The sequence below is a fragment of the Hyla sarda genome, chromosome 3 (assembly GCF_029499605.1).
Source record: "Hyla sarda isolate aHylSar1 chromosome 3, aHylSar1.hap1, whole genome shotgun sequence".
In the NCBI taxonomy this organism is placed as follows: Eukaryota; Metazoa; Chordata; class Amphibia; order Anura; family Hylidae; genus Hyla; species Hyla sarda.
The window spans coordinates 259,270,406-259,284,205 of NC_079191.1; the positions used below are offsets into that span (position 1 = coordinate 259,270,406).

General features: G+C 42.2%; 1 protein-coding gene and 1 long non-coding RNA gene across 14 annotated transcripts in view; one reads left to right on the forward strand and one right to left on the reverse strand.

Moving 5' to 3' along the window:
• The window catches only part of LOC130362294 (uncharacterized), a 98,350-nt gene that overhangs the window by 74,745 nt on the left and 9,805 nt on the right, over nucleotides 1-13,800 (forward strand). The gene's annotated exons all lie outside the window — the stretch shown is intronic.
• The window catches only part of PTPRK (protein tyrosine phosphatase receptor type K), a 400,600-nt gene continuing 394,988 nt past the window's right edge, over nucleotides 8,189-13,800 (reverse strand). For all 13 annotated transcript variants that reach the window (XM_056566508.1, XM_056566504.1, XM_056566511.1 and 10 more), the window contains one exon: nucleotides 8,189-9,320. In XM_056566508.1, the coding sequence (XP_056422483.1) occupies nucleotides 9,267-9,320 (54 nt within the window). In that variant the 3' untranslated portion in view covers nucleotides 8,189-9,266. The remainder of the gene's footprint in view (nucleotides 9,321-13,800) is intronic.

Here is a 13,800-nt window from a genome sequence, read left to right on the forward strand (position 1 = left end):
ATCTTAAATTTAAAATTTAAAGAAATCTATGTAATCTTTTCAAGACTGAGGCCCCATGGTCGTCGACGTCATATTACCTGTGGAAGTATCACAAGAATCAAATGAAACAACTATGAGCGATAAGCATGAACCATAACTGATTAAATGAAACATTTGCACTTTAATAGTCAGAGGGGCGCTGAGAGGCAGGGGCTGGAACAGGCGGTATCTCGCCTGGCGGAATACCACCAGCTCGATGCTCACCAGAATGGGTACTTAAAAATTAAAATAAATTCAAATTAAACTAAATAAAAATTAGATAAAAAATCTCTTTATTCTTCAATTTTTACACCATATGGTCTCCCTGCTGCCACATTGACGCTATGGCAATTGGGCTTCACAATCCCTAAGATTAAAGATGAATTTTAAAATTTTAATCGAAGATATATGGTAGCTTGTGCTACCATAAAATATATTTAGGTAATGGCCCAGGCCTGGAGGTGGCTGAAGCGTGAGGAGACCATAGAGTGTCTGAATGCCACAGCCTGAAGGTGGCTAAAGCATGAGGAGACCATATAGTGGCTGAATGGCACAGCCTGGAATTGGCTGAAGCATGAGGAGACCATATAGTGGCTGAATGACAGCCTGGAAATGGCTGAAGCATGAGAAGACCATATAGTGGCTGAACGCCACAGCCTGGAATTGGCTGAAGCATAAGGAGATCATATAGTGGCTGAATGGTAAAGCCTGGAGGTGGCAGCAGCAGCATCAGAAGTCCTGAAAGTGACCCATTGACAGAGTGGTGCGGTGGGTGGCAATACCAGTACCTGGTGACGGATGTGGGTGAAAAAAGGTCTGATGCGGAGGAATGTTTGTAACTGGGGAGCAGCGCCTTAAATCTGTTTGGCACTAACCATATTTGTGAAGTTTTTGTGTGGCACCATGGTCAATCTACTCTGATTCATCAGGCATTGGTGGGTGGAAATTCTGGCTGATCCATGCCTGAATTATCTTCACAAAAGGTCAGTCTCTCCACATTTTGTGTGGACAGACTAGTTCTCCTTGGAGTGACTATGGCCCCCGCCGCACTAAACACCTGCTCTGATGGCACATTACTGGCCGGGCTGGACAGAAATCTCTGCTAGTTTTGGCCACAAATCAAGTTTGGCTGCCCAGAAGTCCAGCCGATCTTCAAGGTGTCAAGGTATGCCACCACCTGCTGGCTCAGGTCCTGCTCCAGGTCTACCTGCTGCTGCTGAGTTGCTTCACTATGCGGGTGAAGAAAGGTACTCATCAGCGACTGTAGACTCAGGCTGCTGCTGATTGAGCTGGTAATGATCCTGCCACACCACCCCTCCCCAGCAGCCATAGCAGTGGAAAGTGCCCCCCCCCCCCGAGTCAGACCTGCGAGAGGATGGATGATGGCACTGGCTAACGGACTACGTAGGATGTATCTGTAGTAGATCAGTTTGTCCTCCCTCAAAGTGGGTGTAAAAAAAGGCCCCCTATTTTGTGGCGATAGCGAAGGTCAAATAAGGTGGAGAGCCAGAAGTCATCCCGCTGCCAAATGGTGACATTTCGGCGGTCACTACGCAAGCAAGTGAGCATGCATCGTGCCATTTGTGCAAGTGACTCATACTCCCTGCCTCCATCTCCACTGCATACTGCCACGGTGTGTCTGGGTCCTCTGTCTTGCCTTCCTCATAACCCTCTAGCTCCTCCTCTCCTGTCAGATGACTAGAAAAACAGCCCATTTGGCAAAACCTAAAACTGCGTTCCACTGTGCCCCTCCCCCTCCTGTTCAGCCCCACAGGGCTCATGTGGCACTGAGATGTAGGCGCCATGTCTCCATTGCCATGACCAACCATCGTTTCCAACACGTGTTGTAGGAAATTAAGCATTGGGAATGACATTGTTCATCCCGTAATCCTTGTCACTTACTAATAATGTGGCTTCCTCAAAGAGCCTGAGCAAACGGCAGGTGTCACGTATGAGCTGCCACTGGTTCACATTGAAGTTACGGGAGTACCCCTATCCACTTGGATCATCAAGAAATTGGTGATGGTTTTCTCTGTTCGTATAGTCGGTCCAACATATGGAGGGTGGAATTCCGTGTGGTGACGTCAGAAATCAGACTATGTTAGGGGATTATGGTTTTGACACTGCAGCTCAAGGATGGTGTGCTTTGCGGTGTACGAGTGGCTGAAGTGCATGCAAAGTTTCCTTCCCATTGTTAGGATGTCTTGCAAAGGGGAACACTTCAGGAACCGCTTGACAACCGGATTGAACACGTGTCCCATGCAGGGCGCATGGCTCAGCCTTCCCTGTCGCAGCACAGACAAGATTTTCTTCCCGTTGTCAGTCACCATGGTTCCCATTTCCAATTTCCGTGGAGTAAGCCATGCTACGATTTCTTCATGAATGACTTTTCGCAATTCCTCCCCTGTGTGACTCTGTTCGCCAAGGCAAACCATGTGAAGAACAGCGTGACACCGCCATGCCCTGCACACATGGTATGCTGAAGGGGCACAGACTTGTCTGGGCAGTGGAGGCTGAGGATACAGGGAAGGATGAGAAGGTGGAGCATCTGGAGCGACAGAAGGAGGGTATGACACACAGCTCCCTTCAGCTGAGGTGGTGGAGCCTTGTCTGGCTGAAAGAGGGAGCGGTGTGCCACTGGGTGATACAGCAGGCTGGACCACTACATCGGAGCCACAGTTCTCCCAGGCCGCTTTATGGTGGCGCAGCATATGTTGACATAGGGCCGTGGTGCCAACATTGGGACCCTGGCCACGCTTGACCTTCTGCCGTCATATCCTGCATGTGGCTATGTTAACCTCCTCTAGATGCTTAATGAAAAACTGCCACACTGCCGAGTAGCGGATTTTCCCACCAACAGTCCGCACTAATTGACTACAACTGCCGCCGTCTCCAGGAACCTGTTCTATTACCTCCCGGGAAGGTAGGCTGCCACGAAGCAGGTGGTCTCCCCCGGGCACGTTTGGCTCCAGAATTTTCCCTTCTGCCACCATGCTGACAGCCAATCATGCTACCACCTTGCTGGCTCAGCTGCTGCCTCAAACGCAACCTGCAATGGGAGGACAGGGACTGCTCCCGGGCCATGCCAACGGAGGGTTGTGTCTGAGGAGCCCACCGACTATTGACTGGAGGGTATCAGATGTCACTGGTGATGAAGTGGATGACAGTGTTAACCAATCGATGACGGCATATGGGTTGCTGGTCAAGACACGACCACTAGCTGATGCCGGGAGCACAGGCCTCTCGCCCCTAGTCTGCTACGATCTCTGCCTGATTAATTTTTTCCCCAGCCACTCCTCTGAGCATGCCCTGGAACTTCTCTGCCTGACATACTTAGTGCATATATAAAGGGGAGTACAATACGCTTCACTACACTTAAAACAGTATTTGTCTACAACAGCAGCAAGTGAGTACTTTTGCCTGGACTTTTACAGTATGTAGGCCTTTGACAGATTAACAGGTACAAAATAGTACACTACTTAGATTTACGTATGTGGTATGCACTTATGAGGGCAGAAAAATGCGCTACAGTATGCTTTAAAAAAAAACAAACTTATTTTTGCACAACACCAGCAGTACACAGTCGGTGTGTACTAAACCTAAAATTGCACTCTCTCAAATTAGGAAAGGACTTCTGGGTATAACTAGCAGACCATTTGTTGTGGAAAAAAAATGACAATTGCGCTGAAAAATGTTGCCCTACATTAAATTTTTTTCTGGCTTCGTAATACATGATAAAATACAGTACGTCAATTGTTGTGCATTAATAACTCAATTATGAATTATGGTCATAAAAATTATTAATTATGAAAAATTAAAAATTTTGAAAATTATCAAAAATATCAAAATTATGACCTGGTGAATTGTAGACAAAAACAATTCACATCCTAGTCCGACTATTTCCTCAAGTTCTTTTTAAGTTCTTTCAACAAGTTCTTATTATGACGGGATGACATTAATGCTAACGATGTAGTTTTGCAATATACAATAATACACAGGTATTATAAAAGTATGCACATTTATTGGTTATAAGGTTATAAACAAACGAGTAACAAACACAATGATATATGCAAATGAATATCAATTAGATATATTAGTAAACATTACAAGCTTGTTAATTGACTACATATAGTAAAACAATACATGTGAATAGTAAGTAACTTGTTAAAACAAAAGCTACTAGATTAGGATTATTATATAAGAAAAAGGTTACATATTACTCTAACCAGAGGAACCTCATGATATCAAGATGGGCAATATCTAATTACGGACATATCAATATGGAATGCTAAATACACTCCCCGCCCCCTTCTAACAAACTACACATCACGATTCCAAGAATGGGCAAATCCATAAGCATATAAACATGGAAGAATACTTCCACCCCATTCTGGACTATTTTTCTATACATGATCTTGGTAAGACATTAAGACAAATAGAGTTTTATAATCTCACCAGACTATATTTTAGGAGGAAGAACTTGAAGCAAGTTTCCTGTGTGGGAAATGTACTTATTACACTTAGCTTGGCGAGTAGGAATTCTATCAATGTCTTAAGAAATTATTTAATGCTTTGATAGATTAGGAGTCCCGATTCTTCTGCAGGTAGAATGAAGTCTCACAATATCCTAAAACTATAATCTAAATATGGAGATAATTATTTTATTTAATGAACTTATTCGCCAATCTAAATGGTATAATTCCATCCACATTATCTCAATTGGTCTTAATTAAATGGAATACCATTTTTGTGTCTCTTACCAAGTCTATGTAAGAACCTCGCTTTGGCTCTGAGGAACACTGAAAGATCCATCTCATCGTCATGGATAGCCATTGACGTGTGATCAGTCCGTCTGCTGGAATCTCACATGGCTTTCCCACCTGGTTAGATCTCTTTCCTGTGTCTCTGTGTTTTATCTACAGCATAGCACAGTTTACAGTTCAGTCCACCGTTCCTAATATCTGGTTTACCAGACTTTTTAATTAGTTAGACACACCCTCCTAAATTGGAATTCCCCAATGAATGTAGGTTGGGTGTGTACATATGGTAATGCATATGATATCACTAAACTACCCTGAATGCATTGAGCATATCACCCATAATGCCTTTCCTGTCGGTGTAGTGTCAACTACTCATACGCTAGGGGGATGCTATTGCATAAGCAATTAGCATCATTACCATTAAAGGTTAACTGTCAATAACTGGTCTTAAACCCACATTTTGGAGCCATAATTTAATAGATGTGACACATATAAGTAATCAAAACCTGGATTCTCATAGAGTCCCTAACTAGCCATCAGAATTTATTGGAAAGATAAAAGTACCATGGAGGTGTGAATCTGTCTGTCTGTCTAGGGGTAATTGTTAGAATAAAATTCACAAGACTGACAAACTAGCCCTGTACAAAGACTCATTATCAAAGTCTATACTTGAGACCTTTCCACCAGGTCTTAAGAATCTGTGAAATAATTGTCTCATTGCATTCCTATCTCAACCTTCTTTCTCGCCATTCACCCCCCTTTACCTTGGGTGAATTGTAGTAGTGTCGTCTAGAGTGTAACTAGCCCTTATCTAAACAGCCATAAATATCTAAGCAGACAGCAAGCATTCTTCTCCCAGACTGGCACTTTTTGAGGAGATGAACTTTTAGAATTGTGGCCTACTTAGATTATACACAAAATGGCCGACATCATGCTAGTAAACATATTAAACATAGTGATTCATTTTTGGGGTGTATAATTAGCATGACACAATGAAAGTTGCAACTTTTCCCCCCAAAATAAGTCCTCATACATCTTTGTCAGTGGAAAAATGAAAAGTTTGGGTCTTTACAGGTAAGGAGGAAGAAAATGTGAGCCAGAAATCACAATTCGTAGGGTCATAAAGTGTAAAAAAAAAATGTTCTTCAAGTTCTGACCAGGCTTGTCTGCATAGCAAAAAACGTGAACTTACCTTATGTTGCTCCCCTGGTGCCTCAAATATAGCTGCCCCGTCCTTCAGTCTGGTTTTCTTCATGGGTTTTGACACAGACTACAGTTCATCTAACCTCTAGCAGCAGCGATGTCTCTTCTGAGCTAGTGATCCCCAGCACCACTCTTCATTCTGGTGCTGGGGCCCAATATATCACATTACCTTTTTTTATGCTGGCAGCCTGGGCAGTAGTGGTTCTTTTAGACATTTAGGCTACTTAGGCATCCAGCTTTGGTGAGTCCCAAGAACCCTCCTCAACAAATATTAGTATTTTTAGACATTCATGGAATACATAAAAATAGGAAAAATACTGCTTGTGTTTTTCCACTTTTTTGTTATGCTTTTAATAATTTTATGTATTGGGAATACTGTTTGGCTTCTTCATGTTCCCTTTTATTTCATTCCCAGAAAGGCAGGTTGTTTAGCTAGAAGAAAGTGGTTTTAAGCTCCGAGTCATCATCACTACAATCATTTGATGCCGCTGTGTACCCATACGAAGCACTACGCAAACTTTTGAGTTCATGTGAGAAGCTATAACACAATTTATTTTTTCCAGCTTACCTACCTTTTTAATATTCTTAAGCAAACAGAACTAATCCAAATGTTATCCAGACAAGCCTGGCATAATTTAGTTTCGCAACAACAAAAAAAATGATTCCATACAGTCACAATGGATAAAGTAAATCAGTTAAAATCCATGTTTTTTCTTACAAATCATTAAAATCAGCATGTTAAACAGCACCATGGTACGTGTCTGACGTGTTTCCAACCTGCTAGGGCTCTTAATCAGTCATAGTCATGTGGAGGCTGCAAATTGATCTGCATACAGTAAGATGATCTGCTTTTACCATTTCAGACAAAAAAACTGTTATAGTCATAGAAGTATTCCGCTTCAGACAGGCTGATCTTTTTCTCAGTCTTCTCAAGGCTTGCTTGGACATCCATTCTCAACCAAAATATAATGTGCACTGAAGAAAACACCGGACCCTTCTATTACAACCTCTTTTCCCTTCTTGAACAGGAATGCCTGGGAGACTTGGTAAATCATGCTCCCAAGCATTCCCTAAAGCCACCCAATATCATGCTCTCCATGAATATTTGATGTCCACTTGTTGCATCTGATCCCAGGTATGGACCACATGGTATATAACAAATACATGTCAGTAATGTGGCATATAGCATGAAGAAAGCAGGTCAGGAACAAGGAGGCCAAAGACCATATAATGGAGAGGCCATAGTTAGAATGAGGGCAGAGGAGCAAAAAAAATGTTGGGAGGAGCATGGATGACCATAATAAGTGTTCATACTCATCTTGCAGTTTCTACAAAAGGCAAAAATGAATAGGGATATACACGGAGGACATCAGAAAGGTAACAATCCTGCAGCCCTAGTGTGTCCAACAAGATAGACACACCCCTGTATCCTGCAATGCATGTTTTCTAAGTTTTATTTGCCATGTTTGATGTCCATCAGATGGGGGGGGTTGCTCAGGGGTGCGGTCATAGATTTTCTAAAATCATTACAAAAGTTAGTGGTGAATGTCATGATTCTGGAGTTTTCAATCATATAAACATTTGTGAGGCTATGCAAATGCACAATGTTTCCCATGTGGAAATTGTAACTACATGGTAAATATCTTTTTCCAGACAAGCGCATATCCTAGAGTTGCATGTATTTGACAACTCATAGACCCATATTTATCAATTTGCCTAAAACCAAAATGGTCTAGTTTTGCACATATCTGCCAATCACAGCTCCGCTTTCATTTTACAATAGCTTATTTAGATAAAAGATGTGATTGGTTACTGTAGGTGAAAACAGACAGTTTTCATTTCAGGCAAGATTCATAAATCTGGGCAATTATGAGAGTTAGGCAGGAATTTTGCTGAAATATGTAGAATTTTATAGCAAAAGATATCATGTACACCAAAAACTAAAGGTATACATTTATAGAAACAGAAAAAAATCTTTATTTGCGCTGGATGCTTGCATTATTTTGATCCATAATATACAACACATCATTCCTTGTATAAAAGATCCCTACTGCAAATTACATTTTGAGAAAATGACTTCATTGTACACAAAAACTTAGATATAAAAATACAAGGAATAAGAACATAAAAAGGCAAGCACAAGTAGCTTGGATAAATCATAATTAAACATTTTTTTTCTGGGAATCATGGGACAAGTGACACGCCTGGAATATGGTATTCATTTATTTCAATTTACTTTGTTGAGAGCCCAGAGCTTACAAGTCTGTAAACATCAAGACACACATCTTCTTACAATGTGCTAATCAAATGTTCTCAGGCCAAAGACCACAGTGTTGCTTTCTCCTTCGCTCTATGGTAATAGGGGGCCTGAGACTCAGATCTTGAATTTGTAAGCGTTGATTTCCCACATGGTGTATGAATAACTGATCCATGATTACTAATATCTTGGTGGAAAACTGTATATCACTTTGGTCCTGTTTTCAAAGAAGGTCCAGAACCAAACAAATTCACGTAACTTGAGTTCACCAGAATGAAATACAACAAAAACATCTTTAAAACATCGCTCTGATATTAATGCAGAAAACTGTTTTCTTTTACTTACACTCGTTACATACAAAAATAAACCGCCATCATTTTCAGCAAAAAGCTTTCCTCAGGAAAATGATTGTTTCTTTAGCCAACAAAATAAAGGAATGTAAATAAGCAATACATACAGAGTGTGCTTCTCCATATTGACATATTTACAATTGATTCTTTGGCTTATGTTTGGGATTCTTTTAAAATAATATATATGGTACGATCCAGGCATCAATGCTCAAAAAAATATTAAGCCAAGTACAGTCCAGTGATGCTTGAAATGCAGAGAGAATTACAGGAATTTGCTGTCAAATCCGAACTTATTTGTTAATTATTTCAGACAAATTGTATTTAAAAAAAAAAGAGAATCTGCCACACTGTAAATAAACACATGCAACATATTGGCTCGAGACTTGTCTTGTGAGGCGGCTGCACATACAAATATGTACAAATCCCGAAGAGACCATCCAGTTCTGGTTTCCAGCAGTGTGATCATGTGGCACTAAATTCATCAATACTGTCTACAGTCATAGAAACATCTCTGGTCCTTTTTATGAAGATACAGAAAGTCATAAGAAAAATACTTTTTTTTTTCCTTTAGCTTTTTGTTTGCTCTGTTTAAAACTTAAAAGGTCCCATGTAAAAATCCCCCACTGCACAGCTGGAGTGACATTTGTCTGAAGTTGAGCTGCTGATTGGCACATCCAACTACGATGATTCTAGGTACTCTAAGGAAACATCATAGCAGAAGCGGTACTGTTCCTGAAAAACAAAACAAAAAAACAATAGTTACAAATCATAGAGTCTATTGACTGTTGGAATTCAAGGAAGAAATGGTGGGGAAAGGGAATCTCAGCTCCACTTGAAGTAAAAGATATTCTTTAATAAGGTTCCATTAAAAGAGAAAAATAGACAAAACAAACAAAAATCACACGTGCATGGTGGGTTAAAAAACACACGTCACCGACGCGTTTCGGGCTGTTATAAGCCCTTAATCCTGACAGCTTGCAGGACACCAGGAGGATCTCTACCTGCCTCCTGCGTGTCCGATGACTGAATGACTGCTCAATGCCTGAGATCGAGGCAGGAGCAGTCGAGCAGCGATAACACTGATCAATGCCATGCTAATGCATGGCAGTGAACAGTGTAAGAGATCAGTGTGTGCAATGTTATAGTCCTCTATGGGTGCTATAACATAGCAAAAAAAAAGGGAAAAAAAGTGTTCATAAATGTGATTTAACCCCTTCCCTAATAAAAGTAAAAAAAAAAAAAAAAGTCACCCCTTTTCCCATAAAAAAAAAAAAATGTAAAGACAGTACACGTACAAAAATACTAAAGTCCACAATAGCGTATTTTGGTAACTTTTTATACCATTAAAAAATGAATAAAAAGTAATCAAAAAGTCCAATCAATACAAAAATGGTACCGATAAAAACTTCAGATCACGACACAAAAAATTTGCCCACATACATCCCCATATGCGGAAAAATAAAAAAGTTATAGATGTCAGAAGAGGACATTTTTGAACGTATACATTTTCCTGCATGTAGTTATGATTTTTTCCAGAAGTATGAAAAAATAAAACCTATATAAGTAGGGTATCATTTCAACCGTATGGACCTACAGAATAAAGAGAACATGTCATTTTTACAGAAAAATGCACTGCGTAGAAATGGAAGCCCCCAAAAATTTTTAAAAATTATTTTCTTCATCAATTTTGTCGCACAATTATTTTTTTTTCGTTTCGACGATTTGCAGTGACATCAGTCATTTTACCCAAAAATTCACAACGAAACGGAAAAAAAAATCATTGTGCGACAAAATCAAAGAAAAAAACGCCATTTTGTAACTTTTGGGGGCTTCTGTTTCTACGCAGTGCATATTTTCATAAAAATTACACCCTATGATTTTTCCAGAAGTATGACAAAATGAAACCAATATAAGTAGGGTACCATTTCAACTGTATGGACCTGCAGAATAATGATAACTACATGCAGGAAAATGTATACGTTTAAAAATGTCCTCTTCTGACCCCTATAACTTTTTTATTTTTCCATGTACAGGGCGGTATGAGGGCTCATTCTTTGCGCCGTGATCTGACGTTTTTATTGGTATGATGTTTTGATCTGACTTTTTGATCACTTTTTATTCATTTTTTAATGTTATAAGAAGTGACCAAAAATAAGCTTTTTTGGACTTAGGAATTTTTTTACGTGTACGCCATTGACCGTGCGGATTAATTAATGATATATTTTTTTATAGTTCGGACATTTACGCACACAGCGATACCACATATGTTTATTTTTATTTACACTTTTATTTTTTTTATGGGAAAAGGGGGGTGATTCAAACTTTTATTAGGGAAGGGGTTAAATGATCTTTATTAACACTTTTTTTTACTTTTTTTTGCAATGTTATAGCTCCCATAGGGACCTTTAACACTGCACACACTGATCTTTTACACAGATCACTGGCGTGTATTAACACGCCTGTGATCAGTGTTATCGGCGCTTGACTACTCCTGCCTGGATCTCAGGCACGGAGCAGTTATTCGCCGATTGGACATCGAGGAGGCTGTTAAGGTCCCTCCGGTGTCCTGTAGGATGTTCAGGACGCCGCGATTTCACTTCAGACGTAGCGGTCAGCTTTGATCGCCGCGTCTGAAGAGTTAATACAGGGCATCACCGCAATCGGTGATGTCCTGTATTAGCCGCGGGTCCCAGCCGTTGATGGCGTCCGGGACCGACCCGATGTGACGCGGGGTGACCGCGTGACCCCGCGGCATATCGTGGGAGCCGGCGGAGGACGTAAATATACGTCCTTCGTCGTTAAGGGGTTAAGTACCATATATACTCGAGTATAAGCAGAGTTTTTCAGATTTTTTGTGCTCAAAACGCACCCCCTCGGGTTATACTCGAGTGAGCAAAAAAACGTTTCTGGCTTTAGCTGTGAGGGGATGGTCCCGGCTGTCCATCTTCGCCTGTCAATCCCTTTCAGTGTTCTTCAACCTGCGGACCTCCAGATGTTGCAAAACTACAACTCCGGCATGCTGGGAGTTGTAGTTTTGATACATCTGGAGGTCCGCAGGTTGAAGACCACTGCCGGACCTTCGTCATCATCCAGACCCCCTTTTGTTTTCTACTCACCTCCCCTCGATGGGAAGGAAGGGTGAACTGGTCCATATTCAACCTCCTATGCTGCAGGCACAGTGGGGAGGGTTAGTTGTTCTGGGCTGTCCATCTTCAACGGGAGGCCCTCTTCTCCGCTCCAGGCCGGCCCCGGGCTAGAGACGACGCGCAGGGACGTTCGTGCGCAGTAGACGTCCGTGACGTCCCTGCGCGGTGGAGTCAAGGCAGTGTCACTAGTCCGGGGCCGGCCCGGAGCGGAGAAGAGGGCCTCCCGGTGAAGATGGCCAGACCGGAACGACTAACCCTCCCCACCGGACGGTCCCTGCAGCATAAATGGCCAAAGATGACCCGGACCAGCTCACCCTTCCTTCCCACCGAGGGTAGGTGAGTAGAAAACAAAAGGGGGGTCTGGATGATGACAAAGGCCGCAGTGGTCTTCAACATGCGGACCTCCAGATGTTTCAAAACTACAACTCCCAGCAAGCCCGATGGCTGTCCGGGCATGCTGGGAGTTGTAGTTTTGCAACATCTGGAGGTCCACAGGTTGAAGAACACTGATTGACAGGCTGTGATGATGAGGGGGGGGGGTGATGACAAGGGGGATGATGACGGGGGTCTAGATGAGGACGGGGGTCTAGATGAGGACGGGGGTCTAGATGAGGACGGGGGTCTAGATGAGGACGGGGGTCTAGATGAGGACCGAGGGGGGATGATGTTTTTCCCACCCTAGGCTTATAGTCGAGTCAATAACTTTTCCTGGGTTTTTGGGGTGAAATTAGGGGCCTCGGCTTATATTCGGGACGGCTTATACTCTAGTATATACGGTAGTCACTTTGTCAGCAACAGTCCAAACTTAAAAGGAGACATTCTTAATAATGCTGTTTTCTACTAATTTTATCACTTTTTTTTTGTGCCCATCAGGGACAAAAACTATTTTAGTACTATGCCTTTGTTATTATTGCAATGCTTACACAGCCTGCCGAGGAAGCCTGTATAGCCAGAGCACTGATCTGATGCCAGTGAATAGGTTAAGTGACCTCAATCTGTTATGTTAACTGCTTTGGGCCTGCAAAAGGTGCTATGGATGTCCAGAACAGCCCATTATCTGACCGGCAACATTATTTTAACAGTTTTAGATATTGCAATTGACTTTGATTGTGCATCTGAAAGGTTAATGTAGGATAGGCATAGGCAACCTACGGCACTGCAGATGTTTTGAACTACATTTCCCATGATACTTTGGCAGTATTCTGGCTGTAATAGCATCATGGGAGATGTAGTCCAAAACATCTGCAGAGCCGAAGGTTGCCTATGCCTGATGTAGGACATTGCCTATTACAGTGACCCCCGACCTACAATGGCCCCGACATATGATGGCCTCTCAGAGGCCATCGCATGTCGATGTCAGCATTGACATACGATGCTTTTTTATGTCGGGGCCATCGCATTAAGTGCTATCTGGCAGCGCCAAATGCTTCAGCTGCTGCCGGATAGCAGCTTAATGTTCCCCGTGTGGTGCGGTAAGTATTACTTACCCCTCCACGATGCTCCGGGGTGCCCTCCGGGTCCAGCGCTGGTCTTCCGGTGTCTTCTCGGCCCTCTCCGATGACATCAATATGCTGCTGCGCACGCCATCCAATAGGAATGGCGTACGCAGCGGCGTAATGACGTCCAGTAAGGCCTTGCGGAAGACAGAAGAGGACCGGAGAAGACAGCAGAGAGCCCAGCAGAGGCCCGGGATCACCATCGGGAGCGGCGGGGACACCATCTCGAGCGGCGGGGACAGGTGAGTACAGCTTCCTATACTTTACATTGCACGAATCCCTCAACATACGATGGATTCGACAAACGATGGCTCGTTTGGAACGAATTACCATCGTATGTTGAGGGACCACTGTATACTGATGTGTAGCAATAGCTTATAAACGCTCAGTTTATAAACGCACTTTATACTTTTAGAAAGCAACAAGGGTCTACATATATGTCTCCATTTTGTGGTTAAACTGAGGAATAGCCTATTAAGGAACATGAATTTACATTTAACTAAAAAAAAGAAGAAAAAAATGAACACTATAATTTTTAAGACTGGTGTGAAAAATAAAGAATATACAAGG